Source organism: Pygoscelis adeliae, unplaced genomic scaffold (assembly GCF_000699105.1).
Source record: "Pygoscelis adeliae isolate BGI_AS28 unplaced genomic scaffold, ASM69910v1 Scaffold14, whole genome shotgun sequence".
In the NCBI taxonomy this organism is placed as follows: domain Eukaryota; kingdom Metazoa; phylum Chordata; class Aves; order Sphenisciformes; family Spheniscidae; genus Pygoscelis; species Pygoscelis adeliae.
The window spans coordinates 757,423-776,374 of NW_008825109.1; the positions used below are offsets into that span (position 1 = coordinate 757,423).

The window sequence follows — 18,952 nt, forward strand, 5'->3', positions numbered from 1 at the left end:
GCTGTAATACTTATGAGATTTTCCTAAATAGCACGGAAGAAATATCGCCACAGTTTACAACAACCTATCGCCACACTAACAGTGCAAGCAGTTAAAATAAATTAGAGGTGGATGAATTGGTTAATATAATTTGCAGTGCATTTCAAAATGAGAACATGCTGCACAGTAAACCCTGGTAAAGTGTTGCCACCAGTTCTGACAGCCCTCAAATCCCAGGCCCTCAGCGCAGAGTTAGCAGCTGATGCACCACATAAGCTCAGAATCTCAGGTGGCAATCCCTAAATGCTTTCCATAGAGTTTACCCAGTGTGTGTAAGTTTTTCAAAATATCTAAATAATTCAGGAGTGTAAGTCTCAAATTCAAGACGACCTAGGCTTCTAGGTCATTCAGGCACTCCTGAAAAGTTTCTCCATGGCTTGTGTCAGTCAACTGGAGCCTTTCACACCCAACACACAAGTTCAGCTTTAGCCCAAAGCTGTGTCTAACAAACAGTTACTGGATGCTATGGAGTGAGTTGGTTTTATTTCATCTTCTACAGTACAAAGGTCAAAGTTACCAAATAACTTTTCTGTTCATCATAGTAGCAGATGGCACAATGGATCAAATGGGCATGAAAACAGTTATGAAAACTGTTATGACAACATTCCTTTCATCAGTTGTGACAGAGATGACTGACAGAACTGAGGGCCACAGGTGGCAGATTATACATTGAAGCTCTGTGCAGCATCTCAAAATTAACAGAGGGTATCAGCACACAGATGACCAAGAACACCTTCAAACCAGTCAGAGGCTTGTGCACAGGTGCACACAAAGGGAGGAAAAATACAAAAACCCTCTACACACCACAGCTGTAGAAAATTTTACCATTAAAATAAGTTTCCTATCTCCCACTTTAAACTTCTGAGGATCAGGCCACCAGATTGCAGGAGGCACATATATGACAAAAAGCTGACTGCAAAAGAAGAGAAGCAGACAGCAATATTTTCATTCTCATGGCTTTGATAAGCATTGATGAAACAAATATTACTGACATTATGATACACAGTTAATTAGAACTACATACTTGTGGCATATATGGCAGCAAAGCAACATACCTGTGATTCAAAGCTATAGCAAGACAACTCTGTACTGACCCAGGCTCTGTAGAATGTATCCCAAGCAGTACTATGCATCCTAAGGTTCAACACTGAAAATTGCCTACTGTTGAATATTAACTTGCACTTGGACTGCTTCTCAGTGACCATAACTCCTTTCTTCCAGGTCTCAGAAATAGGTGCCCAAAGCTGCCAGCATTTTCCCAGCCTTAGATGTCATGGTGTTCAGGTCAGGCACTGACCACAGGCAGCCTGGATACAAGCCTTCACCATTTTTCCTCAATGTGTATGTATATATAAAAAACAAGCACACATAGTAACATACTAAAAGGTAGAGTCTCTGTTGCTCAGGTGATCAGGAAACTACTCTACACCTTTTTACATAATGTTGCTCTTGTCATCCTTCACTGTCATTTTAATTAACATTTAGCTGCTCACATTGAATAGGAACACAGGGCAAAAACAGCCCCTTTACAGTTGTGTTTCCCCATTCCATCAGTGCATCTTGTGGGACGACAGAAGGATCCCAGGTTAGACCAACACTCAAGGCCACCAGCCCAGAGCAGAGCTAACTTCACAGCTCGACCAGGTGCTCCAGGCTTGTTCCATTGACCTCTGGACACCTCCAAGGATGGAGGTCCCACCACATCTCTGGGCGACCTGCACCAGTGCTTAACCAGTCTCATGGTGAAATATTTTTCCTCATGTGCAGACAGAGCCTCCCTTGCTGCAAGTTGCAGCTGCTGCCTCCCAGCCTCAGCTATGCCCCTCAGAGAAATCCCATTCTGGCTTTCAGCTGTTCAAAGGAAGCTTGTTAGAAAACAATTAAGTTTCCTTAGCTACCTTTTCTCCAGACTAAACAAACCCTACTCCCTCAGTCATGGGCAAAACAGACTTGAGTTGGGGAAAATTAACTTAATTTATTGCCAATTAAAATAAATATTTAACTACCAATTTGGTTAGTGGGAAACAAAGAGGCAAACTTTAAAACAGCCTTCCTTCCCGCTTTCCCAGGCTCAGCTTTGCTTCAGACTCCTCTCCCTGCTCTGAGCAGTGCAGGGGGCTGAAGTCAGTCTATAATGCCTCCTCTCCACCAGTCCATCTTCCTCACATTCCCCCTGCTCTGGCATGGATCCTTTCCATGGGCTGCAGAGGATATCTGCTCTGGGGTCACAGAGCACCTCCTCTTCCTCCAACCTTGGTCTCCCCTCAGCTTCCTCCTCTGTCTGGTGTTTTCCACCCTTTCTTAAATACGCTTTCCCAGAGGCTCCAGCATCTTGGCTGCAAGGCTCAGCTGTGCCCTGCAGTGGGTCTGTCGGACCAGCTGGAATTGGCTGTGTCCAGCATGGGGCAACCCCAGCCTCTCCTCACAGAGGCCACCCTGCAGCCTCCCCTGCCAACACCTTGCCACACACACTCAGTATACCCATTTAATTAGATGATCCCTAACTCAGTCCTCTTCTACTGCAGGCCCTCCATCCCCCCAGCCCTCACAGAGACAGGGGAGGCCTCAACACAATCCTGACAGGGAAGACGCCATTGCGCACCTCAGGCTTTGCCGTGTCTTTCACCACCAAGTCACCTGCCCCCTTCAGACTTTTACCTACATAAACAGTTTATGCTCCTTTACCTTAATTATTTGCTTCCACTACACTTAGAAAAAAGAGTTAAGAAGTCACAGCCATGTTTGACTATCCAAGCACCACTGAGGTAAGCATTACTAGAAACAAAATAGGGACCAAAATCCATGCCATCACCTCTGAAATTTAAAGAAATATCTTGAACAGCTTAAAGTCCTTTAGTGGCATTGACTTCAGATGAAAAACAGATGGTGATATTTAATACTGGCATAATAATTGCAATTAGTATATCTTAGCAGTGCTTCTCAGTGTAGAAGACATCTGGCCAACTCCTGCCTAACTGATGGCTTTGATAACTTGCCAGGAGGCAGAGAGACTGCCTTTGATTTGTATACACTGGGAAAAAAATGGTGAATCAGCTTTCATTACAAGCAGGCTTCGGCAAGAGTCATATCTTCAGCAGCATGTAGCTGCCAAGCACTTACTCTCAGTACTCATTAGAAAATTACTTTCCTCAGAGTCTGTGGGCCTTGCAGTCCTGCAGCTTACACCTACTGCATTCATGAGACCATGATAGAGTTGTATCCCATCCTCCAATGCCCATGTTTTAAGAGGATGTTCAGTAACTAGAGAAGAGTGCTATAAACACATGGGAGCTAGAAATCATTTATTACCATAAAAAGCATAGAAACATTAGGTGTTTTGTTTTTGTTTTTTTTTTTTTTTTACAAGAGAAAATGAACAGGGTAAATTAATCTTGTGGTTACATTCTCATGTGAGAAGAAAATGCAGTTAGTGAAGGGCTCTTTAACCTAGTTGGGAAAAGGAAAAACTAGAAGATTTGAAATTAGAGAATTTGAAATATGTAGAATTTAAAAATAGAGAGGTTCTAGTATCAAGGGTGATTTAGCAGCAATCAAACATGATTAAACAGGTATAAAAGACATCAGAAAGTCTGATAATCTCTTTTGACCTTAAAAATCTATGCATCTATACAGACAGTGTCAACTAAGACCTCTATACACTCTGACTCTATATTGAGCAAAACACCCAATCACTTTTTGTTGCCAAAGCCTGAACTGCAACAGGCCTTCTAGTTAACCATTGCCCCAACTACCCTAACATACCACTTGTCTCAAATGATATATATAGGTTTCTTCTATGGCTGAAGTACCATGTGAAACTGTTCATACACAGAGTAATTTAAAGGGTCCAGAGAGCAGAACCACTGGTGAAACAAATGAAAAGCAATCTGCTCAGTAGAACCCTACAAAGCATTATTAAAGACAGAATGAATACAAGTGTGACTTAATGAATTAAGCAAAAGGCGATCGTGTTAGGGGCTCTCTGAACAAGAAGCAGCCATGCTCTTGTTCAGCCCCTGCACAATGGATCAGCCACAATGAGTCTACCCACTCATTTTGGTTCAAGTGCTTACTGGTGAGCACTGAAGGCTTCATGTGTTTGCTTGGCTCTCTGCAGTGACATACAGAACTTAGAAAAATGCAAGGAGCCAAGCCTTTTATCTAACAATGCAGAATTCCAGGTCAGCACCTCTTTTGTTGATGGTCTTTCAGAAATTGTCACCATCAACCCTGGATGCAGAGCATAGGTAGTCAAAATACTTGTAAAATATGTTCCTATCTTAAATTCTGACCATGGGGTAAACAAGCTGTGGTTAACATTTCATGAGTTGATTTAGAATCAACTCTATTGATAATCAATACTGTAATCATTGGCTAGTTACACTATGTTGAATATTTCTATAACATTTACTGTTGGGTGTAATATTAATAGCAGCCTTTCCCTGTTTCTAGAAAAAGGCAAAAAGCTGCTGATTTTGGGTCATTCATATGCCAGGTGAAATGCAGGCCCCATTTGAAGACAGCATGAGATTTAATGAAGTTTTCACTAGTTTGGGATAGCAGCACTCAAGAAGGGTAATAAAAATCCAGTGATAGCCTTTAATCCTTTAGCAAAGTCAATTATAGAATATCAAGGGCAGATAGATTAATTACATTTAATACTGTAATGACCTTTTGTTAGCTTTAATGTTACATTGAATTTTATACCATTACACTTAATGTTACTCTTGAATTTTTCAGTATCTTCAATATGAATTAGCACAAAGAAATTCCCAGAATCTCCTTGAGCATCCTTAGAGTGATCACTTGTGTCACACCATACAAGGAAAAAAACCCAAAGATTCTAAAATATCATGTTATCAGACACTTAGCAACCACTTGTGGAGGCTTTTCCCATCCCAAAGCACACAGGAGTTTCTCTTCTCCAGACAGAGGAAACAGCAACATTTTAATTAATATTGTGTTCTGCTAGACACAATTCAATACAGCATTGATACAATATTGATGATGTAGTCTTCTTGGTAATTAGATTAGTGAATCTAAGTTTGGTGAGTGGGGGGGTTTTGTTGTTTTTAAAAAAATCTTTTTCTTTTTACAAGATAGCTATGAAAGGTTCTGGAAATTTCATCTGACAATAAAATAAAGGATTTTCCCAGTCTAAGTCCAGTCAGCATTTGCTTTAACACAACTGGAAGTTACAGAGATCAGCAGTTCCCAGACAGTAACCTCTGAATTGGCCCAGAGAACAGTACTAAACAGCAGAACCTACTCGTACATCCCTTACATACTGCCCAGCTCAGTGGTCTGGGAGCATTGGCAGTGGTTGCGCTGCGAGTTTCATGATGGCCTAATGTTCATGCACTAAGACAAGAAGCTATTTACAGAAAGTAGTTTTGTGAGGCGTGATCTGGCAAACTGCAGCAGAGCTTTCTGCCCTGATTACTTGCTGAAAAAAATAGAGCCATCAGAGCCTGTTTACTCCCTGCTGGGCTTGTCTTTTCACCAGGTGATACAGGATAACTAGCTAAAAATGATTAGGAGCCAACTGCTGTTTAGGACTTGGTGCAGGGAGATGCTTTTAAAAATGAGTGTGCACTAGTGCATCAGTCTGGCATGATAGGAGATTTGTTATTTGCTGGCTCTGGGCCAGGAGCCCGGCACAGCATTATTCTGCTGGCAGAGGAGCCTCTGCAGAGCGACATCCTTGTTCCACATCATTTGAAAGTTGCAAGCAGTCACTGAATGAAGAGGGGAAAAAAGACAGAGGAAGGAGTACAATGTTCAGCTAGCAGATGCACAGGCATATGTGGAAAAATGCATTTGTTCACAGGCGCTCAAGTGCCTACGGAAGATATGCATGCATGATGTGAACATGCTCTGCTCTCCCCCGTATCTATTTTGTGAGGTGTTGCTGTCTCTGGCTAACAGTAGCAGCTTTTACTCAGAACAAAACATCTGTTTTCTTCTAGCCAGTGTCCATGGAGTGCCTCAGACAGCCCATGCTTCTTTGCACATGACAACTGGTTCAGCAACTGTCTTAAAATACTCCTGTATAGATATCTGCAAAAGCTCAAAAATAAGGAACCTAGGCTCAGTCACAGCTCAGCAACATAACTGTCTAAGGAGAAAACATTTCAATTCGACTCAAAAAATGCTTTCCTGACAAGTTGTGCATTGAATGATGTTAGATCACTGCTGCAGCACTCAGATGACTACTCTGGATACAAGCTTTCCACTGACTCTACCAGTGCACCTCCTGCCTTCTGTTTAGACGCTAAAGCTGAGAACAAATACGTTTTAGAAATGGCTGCAGGCAAAACAGTATAGATTTGAATGGGTGAGCAGCTTGTGAAAGTAAAACAACTCAAGTTGGGAACAGAACAAGGAAAACGTGACTAACATCCGAAAAAAGAACACTTAAACACCACAAGCTGGGCAATAATTGTCTTACATAACCATTCTCCATCTGGCTAGATTACCTTGAAACATGAATTAACACTGAAGTTTTCAATGAGCAGGAAGAACACATTCTAACTTAAAAATTATCATTTATTTTTTTAAATTTTTTCCCCCTTCCTCCAAATAGGGCTGAATTATCTGGCAGGAATTCCCTTCTTTCCTGCACAAACCATACCAGCTCTGTAATATTACCAGAGCTTCATCTGCCCAACCTGCAATATAAGGAGATGCTCCTCTATCAGACCTACTTCAACAGAACACTTACCTAGATCATATGAACGTCAGCTTCCATCATATTTTTATCCTGTCTGAAGCAGGTTAAGTCAATGTTAGATAGCCTGATTTGTATAGCCAGGAAAGCGATCTAACTGAAAGTGTTGGATAAACAAGAGCAAAAAGTCAAACCTCACAGTACAAGACTATGGATGTTCTGAAAAGTTGCATTTATTTTCAAGTATCTCAGGAGCACCACGTGTGAGAGCTAGACAGTGCGGCTGACAACCTTACATTGCAGCTTCACTAAATCCTGGTTAAATTTAATGAAAAAATAACTGAACATATCACTGCAACAATACAGTTCTCACATGTTGCTAGTCTACCCAAAAACATGTAAAAATGAGTCCAAGACCAAACAGCCTTCTTGAGCTCTGACCCAGCACCCTTTTGGGAAACTAAGGTTGACTTTCCCCTCAAGCCACAGACCAAGGACACTGGTGCCCTCTTCTGGTTGTATGCTTTGGAGACCATCAGAATACAGTATCACTAGCATTTTTACTAGAAGTCAATTAGCTCTTTGCTTCTAGTTTAACACTATAAAAAGCTCAAGGTCTTTTCTTGTATGGCTGAGCCTGAGAATATTTTGTGTGCCTTTTCAGTAAATAGAGGTGACAATAAGTCACAGCCTTGAGACAGGTATATTGTTCCTAAGCATGTGCTATGCAAATGTGATTTGGCATGAACCTGGTTCTGCCACCTTGACATCTCACTCCATTATCACATGGGAGAACAGCAGTGCTGTTGCTGCTCATCTGCAGTCTGTTTTGCCACCCATTTTGTTAATTCCCAGACATTTCTCTCTTCCTTATGAGGGACAAAAAGAACCAAATGGAGGATGATTGTTTTGAGATACATGTCACACTCCACTTTCTGCCTAGATAGGGATAGAGTTTACAGTACTGTGCTGCAAGCAGCTCACTGATTAGTACCAAATGCCTAATCTATTGAATACTGTGGGGTCTAGAGCTCTCTTTCCTAATTTTTCAAGTTATTTACACATCAAAAAACAAACAATAATAAACAAACAGAAAAGGCAGCTTGGCTGCAGATGGTGGAGGGAGAATACTATTTCTTGCCAGAACTCAGTGCTTTATCATGAGCCTGTTCTTCCAGCACTTGGCTCCAGTAATGCTCCTCTGTTCAGGTAAAGAGGGTCTGAACATCTGAAAGACAAGGAGCAAGGACTCCCTTATGGTTTAGCTAGGCCTTTACTGGTATTAGTGACAGGGCCACTTGGTCGTTCTGGGCACATGGCTAAGACAGAAGAGGGGCAGACAGCAAGCATGAGCACTGAAACACAGCCACCCACACAGCCTGTTAGCTCACGCTGACTATTTTGTCCTGCTCCAGCAAGCTCTCCCCAGGACAAGTCTGCTTAAAAAAAGGAGCTAGCCCTAAGCATCGTGGAAACAAGCCAAATGGAGACAGACATTTGGCCAGGAACCAGCCCTTGCTCAGTCCAGTTATTTTTCAGTGCCAGCACAGCCTAGTAGACAAGCACTGTACAAAACTCCAGGACAGAGCCATAATTTTAGCATCTTCAGGAGGATTAGGGCCAGGACTGCCTGGTCTTTCTTGTCTTGGCTTAGTTTAGACGCAAGTTAATTTGATGAGGGTAGGCATGTACTTTAGGATTAACTGTATCATATGCTCAGTATCTTTCTGTAGACTGTCCTGGAAGTTTGTCTGTGCTAATTCTCTTCGATGTTTGCACTGCTGCCATCTACACTGACAAAGCCCAAGCAGAGCACAGAAGAGCTGGGACTGGCTATATTAACTACTCATCACACAGGCTTTCTAAGCCAACATTTCTCTACATCTCTGCAGGAACATCAGATAAAGTGTGCATCCTTCATAAACATGTTGCCAGGGATGTTCATTATGAGCATCTCATCATGCAAAGCTTTGTATTTATATTAAGTGGATGCATTCTGAACAAGCATCCAAGAGAAAGTCTGAGCTTACCATGCAAGAGAAGAACTGTGAAGATCAGACAAGAGATAACAATAAATATTCAGTGAGACTCTTAATTGTCTGATGCAATGGGAAAATACATACATCCACTATAACCAGTAGAGGACCTAACAAAGTTGTTAAGACTCAATTTGACAGGGCTCTAGAACATCTGGGTGGTTGGGGATGGGTCTGTACCTCCTCCAGTTCACAGCTGCCTAGCAGAGTCTGCACAGCTCTTCAGTATACGAAGATGATTTTGCTCTGGGGTAGCGGGTGCTGAGGAAAATTGCGAGACAAAAAGCTTAATTCCAGGAAGCAATCACTGATGCTGCTGCCTTGTTTCTCATCCTTAAGAGCAGCCCCACAAGCTGCTTCAAGGTCACTGGTTAAAATAAGTACTAACCTCAGCGATCAGAGCTAATTCTAGTCATTTGTAGACCTGACAAGCAGGTATATACAGACTAATCACACAGCCAGATTTCCCAGCAAGGCAGACACCCTTCAGTCATGAATTAACAGCTTAACTGTCCTGACCACAGTTAAATCATTCTCTCTAATTACCCAATTACCTCTCAGGCATCCTTAACTCACTCCAAAGAGGAAAACAAAGACAGACCCTAGCTGTTAAATCAGTACCTTCCCACAGAGTATTATGAGTTCTGCTTGTCCGTTTTAATCTTAAGGGAACAATGGATCCACAACACATCCTCAGCTATAAAGAACAGCTTTCTCAGGACACCAGAGGCAGCTACAATGTTTAACATTAGAAGGTATTGGTTAAAAAAATTGACTACAACACAAAAGAAACAGGATCATGCAACCACAGCACATTTTGGTCTTCTGAAAGTCACAGCATGATAGTATGGAGACTGCTAGAATAAGATTAGGAAGCTTTTTGTTTGTTTCTAATACCAATATTAAAGAGCTCTTGAATTGAACGAAGTTAAAATCCTCAACACTTCTCAGTTCTAACCCACTCCGCTTAGAGTATTGGATGATCACTCAAAGCTCCTCGGATGTGCTCAGCCTGCTGTCTCACCAGTAGGTTTTATTCCCAGTTATTGTCCCAATACATTTTAACTGGAGGGAAGATACCGTGACCTGCATAGAAGTCAGTATTCAGCCTTTGAAATACACATGCTGAAAGTCAGACTGATCTTCACAGCAGAGCTAACCGAGCAACATCAGGCTTGACAATTCTGAAACTGCAACAGTTTAAATATTTCCTGAACAAAGAAAATGAGGTCTTATTTGTGGCCATGGTCTACAAGCCACTAAGTGGGATTGTCAAGAATTGAGACTGCCTCTGCTAGTCTTTAATGTTGATTCCCCTTTATTTCTTTTCCAGAATACTGCTGTCTTCAAGAAGTCTGGTTCTGTTTGTTTCAAACATCAAAGCTGTGAGCTTTACAGGTCTTAGTTTTTCAGACAATAGCACAGGCACTACATCAGTGAAAACTTGAAAGCTTTCTTTTGGATTGCTTTCATCTCCCTCCTTGTAAATCCATATTCCTGTATACTTGATTATTTTCAGTACATCTTTTAAGTACTCTTAAGTGTTTTTGCATCTGCATTAAAGCACTTCATCTTATTAAAACAGCATTATTTCACCTTTATTACCTCAATATGCCCAACAAGCATCTCTTATACCTTTCTGAAGTATCAACTGCAGAGGAGAGCCCACATGAGGGGTAGACCAGAGTTAAGTGTGATGACTCACACAGAATGAAAGAGGCAATAGCACCCAGTTTCACCTTGGAAGAGTCAAGGCTCACTCATACAAGAGCAACAAGTCTTTTCCTTGCTCTGAGTAAGACAAATACAACAAAAGGAAGCGATAATAGAGCAGGAACATTCAAAATGCCATTATTACCCACAGATCTCAGATGAGGCCACTTCAAGATCAGTTTCTTCTGTCTCACAAGTTAAAATTTAATCCATCTTGCACAAAACAGCATTCACACTGCAGCATTGTATGATTCTTTACCTTAACTACTTAGCTTTTTTAATTTTCCCTTTTTAGCCTTTGGACTAAAAGAACACTTAAGCCACTAGCTCAGTTGCAAAATAATGACAAAACAAGCAAGAAAGCAGACAAAGTACAGTCTTCTTCAGATATTATAGTTTAAAAAAGAATCATGCAAGTTTGTATACTAGAGAATTAAAGCTTCAAGGAAGTTGAATGCAACTACTGTAACTGTCTTACAGCTAAGTAAGCTCTAAGAGTAAAACAGAATGAAATTTTGGCTTCTAGAAAGACACCACATGGTAAAACATTTAGTAAATTGAGACCTGAAGACCTCCTACTGTGTTAGATGCACCAACTCTGTTGGCCCAGGAACATGAAACATGACTGTCATCATAGATTTTTCATAAGATCAAAACTCAGCTCTTCCCCATTACTATTGGGACATGACCATACAAATACCTTCAAACTGCTGTAACACTAGGAAAACAGTTCTGCACTTGAGACATTCGTTACTGCTTACAAAATACTCAACACTACAGTAACTGCAGTTCAGTAAGCACTATTACTTACGAGTAAGGTTTATTAACGTGGGGTTTCAGGACACCTTACGTTCAGCCTGAAACACCATAAACAAGCTGGTACTCAAATCTGGTAGATTTAGCAATACTCTTGCGCAGTACACTCACCATTTCCTTGTGAAACAGGCAACCAAGAAATTCACCACTCCCCATTGTAACTAGGCACCACTGGCTCTGACCTTTGTACTGAGCCACCTACTTTAAAGGAGTTGGCTGCAGGCATGAGTGAAGTTCATAGCCCACCTTTAAGACATACATCCACAAGCCATGAAATCCATTGCATGGAGACAATTCATGGATCTAGGCCCCCACCATAAAGTAGATACCACAGATGCGAGCATGGGATATCTGGTCACATCTGTCATTATCAGTAAATACCAAGACAAATTCATTTACTTGACTAGAAAGTGTTTGAAGCAAGAGACCAAGAACTGCATAGGCTAGACTGAACCTGAATGCTCCCCTCCCTTAAAGGATATTTACTGTGAGACAAATGAATCAGTCATTACCACTACCTCCACTTTGGAGGAATACAGGGGTTTGCATTACTAGGAGGATTCACCAGCCTGGACAGGGAGGAGGCAGGGGGAAGTCAGTCTTAGACACATCGAGGGAAGTGAAACCCCTGAAGCCAAGAAGAGCCTCATGACACACACTGGTATAATCAGGTTTTAAAATTAAAGTAAGAGGCTTGTTAGCTTGTACTTAGTATGTCTGCTGAATTGCATGTTAATGTCAAGCGTTAAGCATATTCTTGCTTGGAAACACATAATGACCTGTACGGATTACTCTTAGGAAGCAGTAAGCACTGAAGGTTTTAAAATCTTACAGTAAGAGAACACCTCAGACTTACCTTGTCATTTAGATGAGCTCAATAGAGTTCTCTACATGTTGACCAACTGAATTTTTTTTTTTTTACTATTTTGCACCGTGGTTGTGTTTAGGAGTACTCAAGGTAGTGTTTTGTTTGTTTTTTTTAAAAACACTACCTAATAAATAACTGGGGGGCACAAGACAGTGGAGCAGCTCAGGATAAGATAGTTAACAGTTAGTCCTGTCCCATCACCCCCCTCCTTCCTGACAAGAGTGAGGTTTGTCTAGAGACTGCAGAGCACACATGTTCAGCAATGCTCTAGTGGCAGAAGAGGTCATCTCAGAGAGCTATGCCATAAGACTACTCAATACCGCAAGTAAGACACAGCAGCCACCTAGCTGTTCCAGTACTACTGTTCTAGAACTCATAGCTTTTTAGCATTGCTTTCTACTGCAGTCTGTCCACCAGTGTTTGAAGTGTTCCTAAGGCTCTGCCAGCCATGATCTCCCCTTCCTCCAGCTCCCTGCAGAGGAATCCCCCTTATTCGCCTCCACAAAGGGAAGTTAAGACTTTTACCTCAACATTGATGGTCTTCTACACACAAGTTCAGAGTTCACAGACCACTTGAATCTGGATGGTTTTGCTGTGATATGGTAAACAAGTTGCAGAAAACAGGTTCTGTTCATGACCACATGATCTTGTCTCATAGAAGAGGAAGAAACAGATAAGATACTACAGCACATTACTCATGTCTATGAAGATGTCAGGTTGCATTGGTTCAAGCCACACTTTGTCCACTCCAGCTAGCTTAAAAGCCCTGCTTACAATGATTTTGTAGAAAAACACAACCCTTTCCATTCACTGTTACTGCAGATATTAACTGGAGTCAGAAGATTCACAGAGGAACAGTGTAATAAGACATTTATTAAAAGTGCTGTCAGTTATAAAGAGCTATAGTCTAAAAAGGCATCTAATTAAAAAATACTAGCTAAAAACCCACTTTGATCACTGTGGTTACAGACACATGACCTGCAGTGCTCTATGAAGTGTTATACCAGCTTTGCTGATTGGGACAAAGTAATCTTCAAGTCCAGGATCCACAGTGTCTATTGTAGAGGAAGAACTGCTGGGGGCTCCAGAAGAGACACCTGCAGGTACCTAGAATACAAATGCAGTCACTGAAAATATTAGTTTAGATGACAAATTTAAAGATATCACCTTCTTGTGCAATACACTAGGGAAGAAAAGAATTATCCTGCAACACTGCAGAAGAATTGTTGTTCAGTACATCTGTATACCTACGGATGAACTACTCTTCTGGTCAGAAGAGTTCTCCCTTCAAAAGACTGACAGAGGCTTCTGATTGAGGAATAGAAGCTGACCAGCTTCTATTTAGCAGCCCAAGCTGCTAAATCAGAGACAGCCTGTGCTTATAGCCTCCAAGTTACAGAGCACTGGCTTCCTGGTTACTTACTTTGAGTGCTTATACTTCTCCTTAATCGCTTGCAGTTGGCAATGGGGAGCATCAAGGCATGCTTTATGCAGATCAGTCAGGCAAGGCACTATCTCACTTAATGAATACCCAGTGAATGCAGCAAGTGTTTCCGGCTAGTCAGAGGAGAAAAACCAGTGTTACCCTATTGTAGGCAACATTCATCTAGAAGGTACATTTTCTACAGAAGCAGAAACCATTTTCACTACATCAGTGCTCACTCTAGATTCTTTAGGCTTGAAAAGGATTCAAGTGTATCCTGCCATCAGTTTCACTCTAGGTCTTCCTTGGCACCAGGAGATCTGACAAGAAACTCCTTCTGCTCTAAGCATGTGGCATCCATTACATCTCTTCTGGATCCTGCTCTCTGCTAAAGCTATTCCTCCAACACACAACTGATATACCTATCAAGGCTTGCATTAAAACAGCCACTCAGTGTAATCACTCCACTCAAGTAGACACATTCAGCTTTCCCCTCCCTCCCAGAAAGCCTCTGAATTGTATTTGGGGGAAGAGTTTTGGAGATTAAAGTCTAACAAGGCCTTAGGTACAGACTTGATGTAACTGAGCAAGACAGCAAGGTCCCTCCTATTTCAGAGAAGAGGCAGGATATTTCAGGTTGATTTAACATTCATTTATCAGGTAGTCTCATTAGCTCACAAACATCTCATTAGCTCAGCTACTCATCCTAGGATTTCAGCCTTTATAACAATGTACTTTGAAGCTACTGCTTCTGCTTCTCAGCCTAGTTCTAATGATAACATAAAATGCTTGAGCTACTCATTAACATGCAGTTGTTGGTCTTACCCAGAAAGACCTGTTCACTGTATAGTTTGCTAGACAGTAGGCTGCTGCAGCAGTTTGTGAAGGAAGGTACTTCAGAAAAGGATCAGCTTCAAGGAGACTCAGCTCTGCAAGATACTGAACAAAAAACCACGAGTTTTCCAAACAGAATGAGCCTAGCTGGTACAATCAGTCCAATGTAGCAAGCACTGAAAATTGTCAATGGTCTCAGTTTCATGTGAAGAACATGAGTTACATGTCTGGTGGGTAGAGATAGCATTCTAGTCCTGTTGATCTTATAGGAGAACCTTTAGCATGTTTCAGTGGGGACAGAAGGACCGCGCTTTGTCAAAGCCTAAACAATCTACGTTAATCTGGTCCCATCATCAGCTCTGATGTAATTTTACAGATAGATACTTAGAAAATTCATGTTTTGTAAAAATAACACAAAAAAGACACACTCTTCCCAACCTCCAAGGCTCTTGTTCACATAGGTGGGGCTCAACTGGAGATCAGGGATAAATGGACAGCTCTAAGAAATACAATTTGGGTTCTGTTGGAGTACAGTCACTGTACAATCCTATACCCTTTGCACATAAGCAGCAGGTCAGATGTTGTGCTATAAGCTTGGGTTAACCTGTTTCTAAGCAGGGTTGCCTATGCAGTTATGCAGGCATATGCTGCATCATTGTGTAGCAGAATGTAGTACCACCACATCCAGGGCAGACTTGTTATGCAGGCACTGTTGAGAAAACAACCAGATTCCTACCACCTAGCTGCCTAGTCAGTGCGTTATTCCTGACCAGACAGATAGACCAAACTTAGCATTTCCATGAGACATTTATCCAGAAGTCTCAGCACACAAGCTGCCTACTGAAGGCAGTAGGCTACAAAACATCCAGTTTTAGGCCTGTTGCAGTCCCAGATAAGACTTGGTGTGAGAAAGAGTATCTTCTGATAGAGCGTAATGTAGTAGCAGAACCTGTCTGCTCAGAAAACTTAGTGAAATACAGGTGGTTCTGCTTTTAGGATCACTTCTCCCCCCTCAGTCCTAAAAGGAGGATAATTCATACCCTTGCAAAGTTCTCTGTCCTGATACAGACTCCATGCCTCTGAATATACTGAAGGAGGAACTGGTTGATGGTTGGGGCTGTTAGGTCAAAAGCCAACACTTTGAGAAGCAGGTGTTCCATTCTTAGCAGCTGCCTCTTTGTGTAGGTATCATCTGTTATATACACAAATTCATCCACTTCCGGTGGGTAGATCTCTTCATATTTCCTGAAAAAAGGAATACAGAAGCCACATTTGTCAGCTTGAAAGTTATGGTAGAAGAAAGCTTTCTGCTGGACCTATATCGGGATGAGCACGACATTACTAAGATCTGCATAGAGCTCTTATTTTGGTCCTTCCTCCAGGCTAAGTAACAATTTAGTTTCAAATTTGGTAAAAGATGTTTAGAGGAACTCCAAGTCATCAGTCTAGATAGAAACACACTCACATTGTTAGCTCTTGACTAATCATAAGCTCTCAGAGAGAAAGTCTCAGTAACACAATGCACTCCAGACAAAAACCCATGCACTCCTAGGTTATGTTAGGTACCCTGCCTACTTAAAGCAGTTCAAGGCTAATTGCAGATTGCAACTGTAAATCTACTGTAGCCTTATAGGCTAGCAGCATAATGCAGTAGTGGTTTTGCTCCTGCTGTTACGATTACAAGGTTTTCCCACTACAGTTCCTCACATCACAAACACTAAATGTTTAGTTTTGCTAGTGCCAAAGTAGGTGAAGTTGCTAATCTTGAGATATCATGAAAAGCTACTTACCACTGCAAGCTTCAGTCCTCCAAATTAAACTAAAGGACTCAGTCCAAAAATAAGTTTTAGCTCACTGAGATTTCAGGGTAGGATACACTTACGCAGCCAGAAGAATTGCTGCTGTTCCTACAAGCTGCAGCTTCCCTCTGAGAACAGACATGCAGGAAAGAAACCTGTCCAGGAAGTTCACCGCCAAGTACAAAGTCTCTGTTCGAAGTTTATATTCTTCCCCTACTTCCACCAGCCAGTCTACCAAGATGGCACGCATTCCTGTTGTGATATCTGGTTGCTTCCTCATGTAGTAGGGCTTGGGCCTGAATCTTACCTGCTTGGAGAGAGAGCTGAAGAATCAGGACACTCACCCCAAGAAGAGCCATCAATGGCTGAGCTGATTAACATTCTTTACACTTATACCAAAAGGAGCATGAGTTGTTAACCACTATTAATAACTCATTACTACTAACTGTAATTACAGTGCTAGTAGCATCTCTAGAAAGTAGTATTTCTACACTGAAGAGATAGGAGCTACCGTGTTCGTAGCAGAATAGTAAGAGACCTCCTGGACTATGGACAACCTTTGCCATCAAGCACATATGAGCCATTCAGAAGGATCTGAAAATGGCTTTGAACAAATAACATTTTTACCCCTCTTCCTATTGGGAGACTGTGCTTCACTGCTCTGATACGCAAAGGTAGGAAAAACTACTACTATAGCAAGAGAGCTGTCAGTGAGATCACATCCAACTGCTTTAGTATTTTTGCAGCATTCAACTCGCATCAGCAAGAATTCTTCATCCCAAGGACTCAATAGATGCTCCACCAGTGGGGTATTTCTGGGATGCAGAGTAATCCTGAAAGATTTATCACTGTCTAGAAGCTGCTTATGATTCTAGCTTCAGAGATAGTTTTTACTGCTTGCTTTCTCTCCTTTGTAGCTCAGTGGCAGCCTCAGGTTATCCAGGGGCAGCCATACATCTCTGCAGTATTGCAGCCCATCACAGAGACCACAAATATCTATAAGCTTGTTACAAGCCACTCACTTCAGCCTCTCGGAGGTACTGATGAATATCTTCCGCATACTCTCCCACAGTCAGAGTTACGGCATCTCCCATGTGATCCTCAGGCTGGGACTGGAAGGATGTGTCCACTATCATAGGAGATCCTAACAGGTAAGAGGAACCAGCAAGACATTTTTGTAGTTAGCCTCTTCACCTTCTCCTGCTATTTCTAGCACAGAAGTGTTGTACCTCATGTAGACACAATCCAAGATATCTTGAAGTGTTATTTATTGTAACGTAAGCTACTCAGTAGCTTACCAGCATCACAATTCATAACCACCCTATATGTACTTGTGCTATAGATACTACCTGAGTAGTAACAAGAGTTACCTGTACTCAGATCCAGCAGAAGGTGAATACTGGATGTCATTGCACTAGTATCCAGTTCACACAGGCTTGATTCCAGCTCTTCAGCCACTTGGCAGCCATAGTTTTCTTTCTGTTCCGGTTCATCTATGTAGATAGCAAACCCTTGCTTTGATGCAGCATTGACCATGCGGTTGGGCAATTCATCTTTTCCAGATGAAGGGATGGTGTTTTCAGAGCCAGAGAAGCGTCTGATAACAGCAGCACCCTGAAACAGAGCACACAGTAATGCTGTGGGAGGGCAACTCAAAAATAAAACAAGCGTGTCACTTGTTTTAGAAAAGAAAATAACTTTCCTTGCCTAACAGACACCAATAACATAGAAGTTCACTGGAAAAACCACCAGCTACAGCTGGTGCTTCAGAAGTACCACTTGTTGCTGTCTTGCTGCAACAGACTCCTCACAGAAAGAGTGAGGTGTAGTGAAAGTCAGGAACCAGGGGAGCAGCCTCATCTCTGGTGCCCACCGCCAAGGAGAATGAGGTAAGAGTGCTGCTCGGTTCTGACGGGGCTGGCAAGTGCAGGGTCTGCTCCACATTCAGCTCTGGCAAGGAGCAGCTGCTTTAAAGTACAGCAAGTTAAAGTATCAAAAGGAAGCGCTCAGGCACCATCACAAACTTATCAAGGACTTCACCTGCAAGAACGCATTTTTTGCTGAGTTACAGACCAAAGTTTGAACTTTTGAGCTCAAGCATCACAACCCCTAGGACTACAACGCGTGACCAGGATATAATCCTTCACATCATCTACTATCAGTGAGCCACCAACTGAGTTAAGGGCTTTATACAGTCATAACCTAGAAGAGTTTGTGTACATGTAACAGCTGCTGGTTTAGGTCCTGTAAGTCAGCACAATAACGTTTTCCCAGCCACATCAGCAAACTCCGGGACAGCCCAAGGAACAGAAACACAGACAGATGCCCTGCTGTGAACTTCAGCTTCTTGAAGGCTCTGACACCCTGAAGGGAGCATGGCCAACCACACAGCAATGGGGACCTTTGGGTAAGCATCAGAGAACAGACTTTTCTTAAACCACCCCTACACTTTAGAGGGTAAGGGCCCAAGTAAAGTCTCACCAAGTCTCCCTTCCTTCCAGGAGGGATTATTTGTTCAAAGCATTTCCACGGGGGGCTGTCAGCAGATTAGGACTGAGCGGTTACTAGCAGGGTTTCTCGGGAAACTCACGCTCATTAAGTGGAGCCCGATTCAACTACCTACCCCGCCACCCCCAGGCCTTTACCTGCAGCCTCGAGAGAAGGTGCGTGCACCGCTCATGCCTGCGGCAGGCGGCCAGCCCCAGGTCCCAGACCGGGGCAGGGAGCTCCCCCCGGCTCGCGGGGAGGGCGGCC

General features: G+C 42.3%; 1 protein-coding gene across 1 annotated transcript; it reads right to left on the reverse strand.

Moving 5' to 3' along the window:
- Positions 1-12,998: 12,998 nt before the first annotated feature.
- On the reverse strand, positions 12,999-18,878 carry CCNA1 (cyclin A1). Its single transcript, XM_009327855.1, has 9 exons — positions 18,844-18,878; positions 18,072-18,162; positions 17,569-17,812; positions 17,221-17,342; positions 16,282-16,505; positions 15,440-15,644; positions 14,391-14,504; positions 13,566-13,699; positions 12,999-13,249 (listed from the first exon to the last, which is right to left on the reverse strand). The coding sequence occupies exons 1-9, from the start codon at positions 18,876-18,878 to the stop codon at positions 13,198-13,200; spliced, it is 1,221 nt and encodes a 406-aa protein (XP_009326130.1). The 3' UTR covers positions 12,999-13,197.
- Positions 18,879-18,952: the final 74 nt, after the last annotated feature.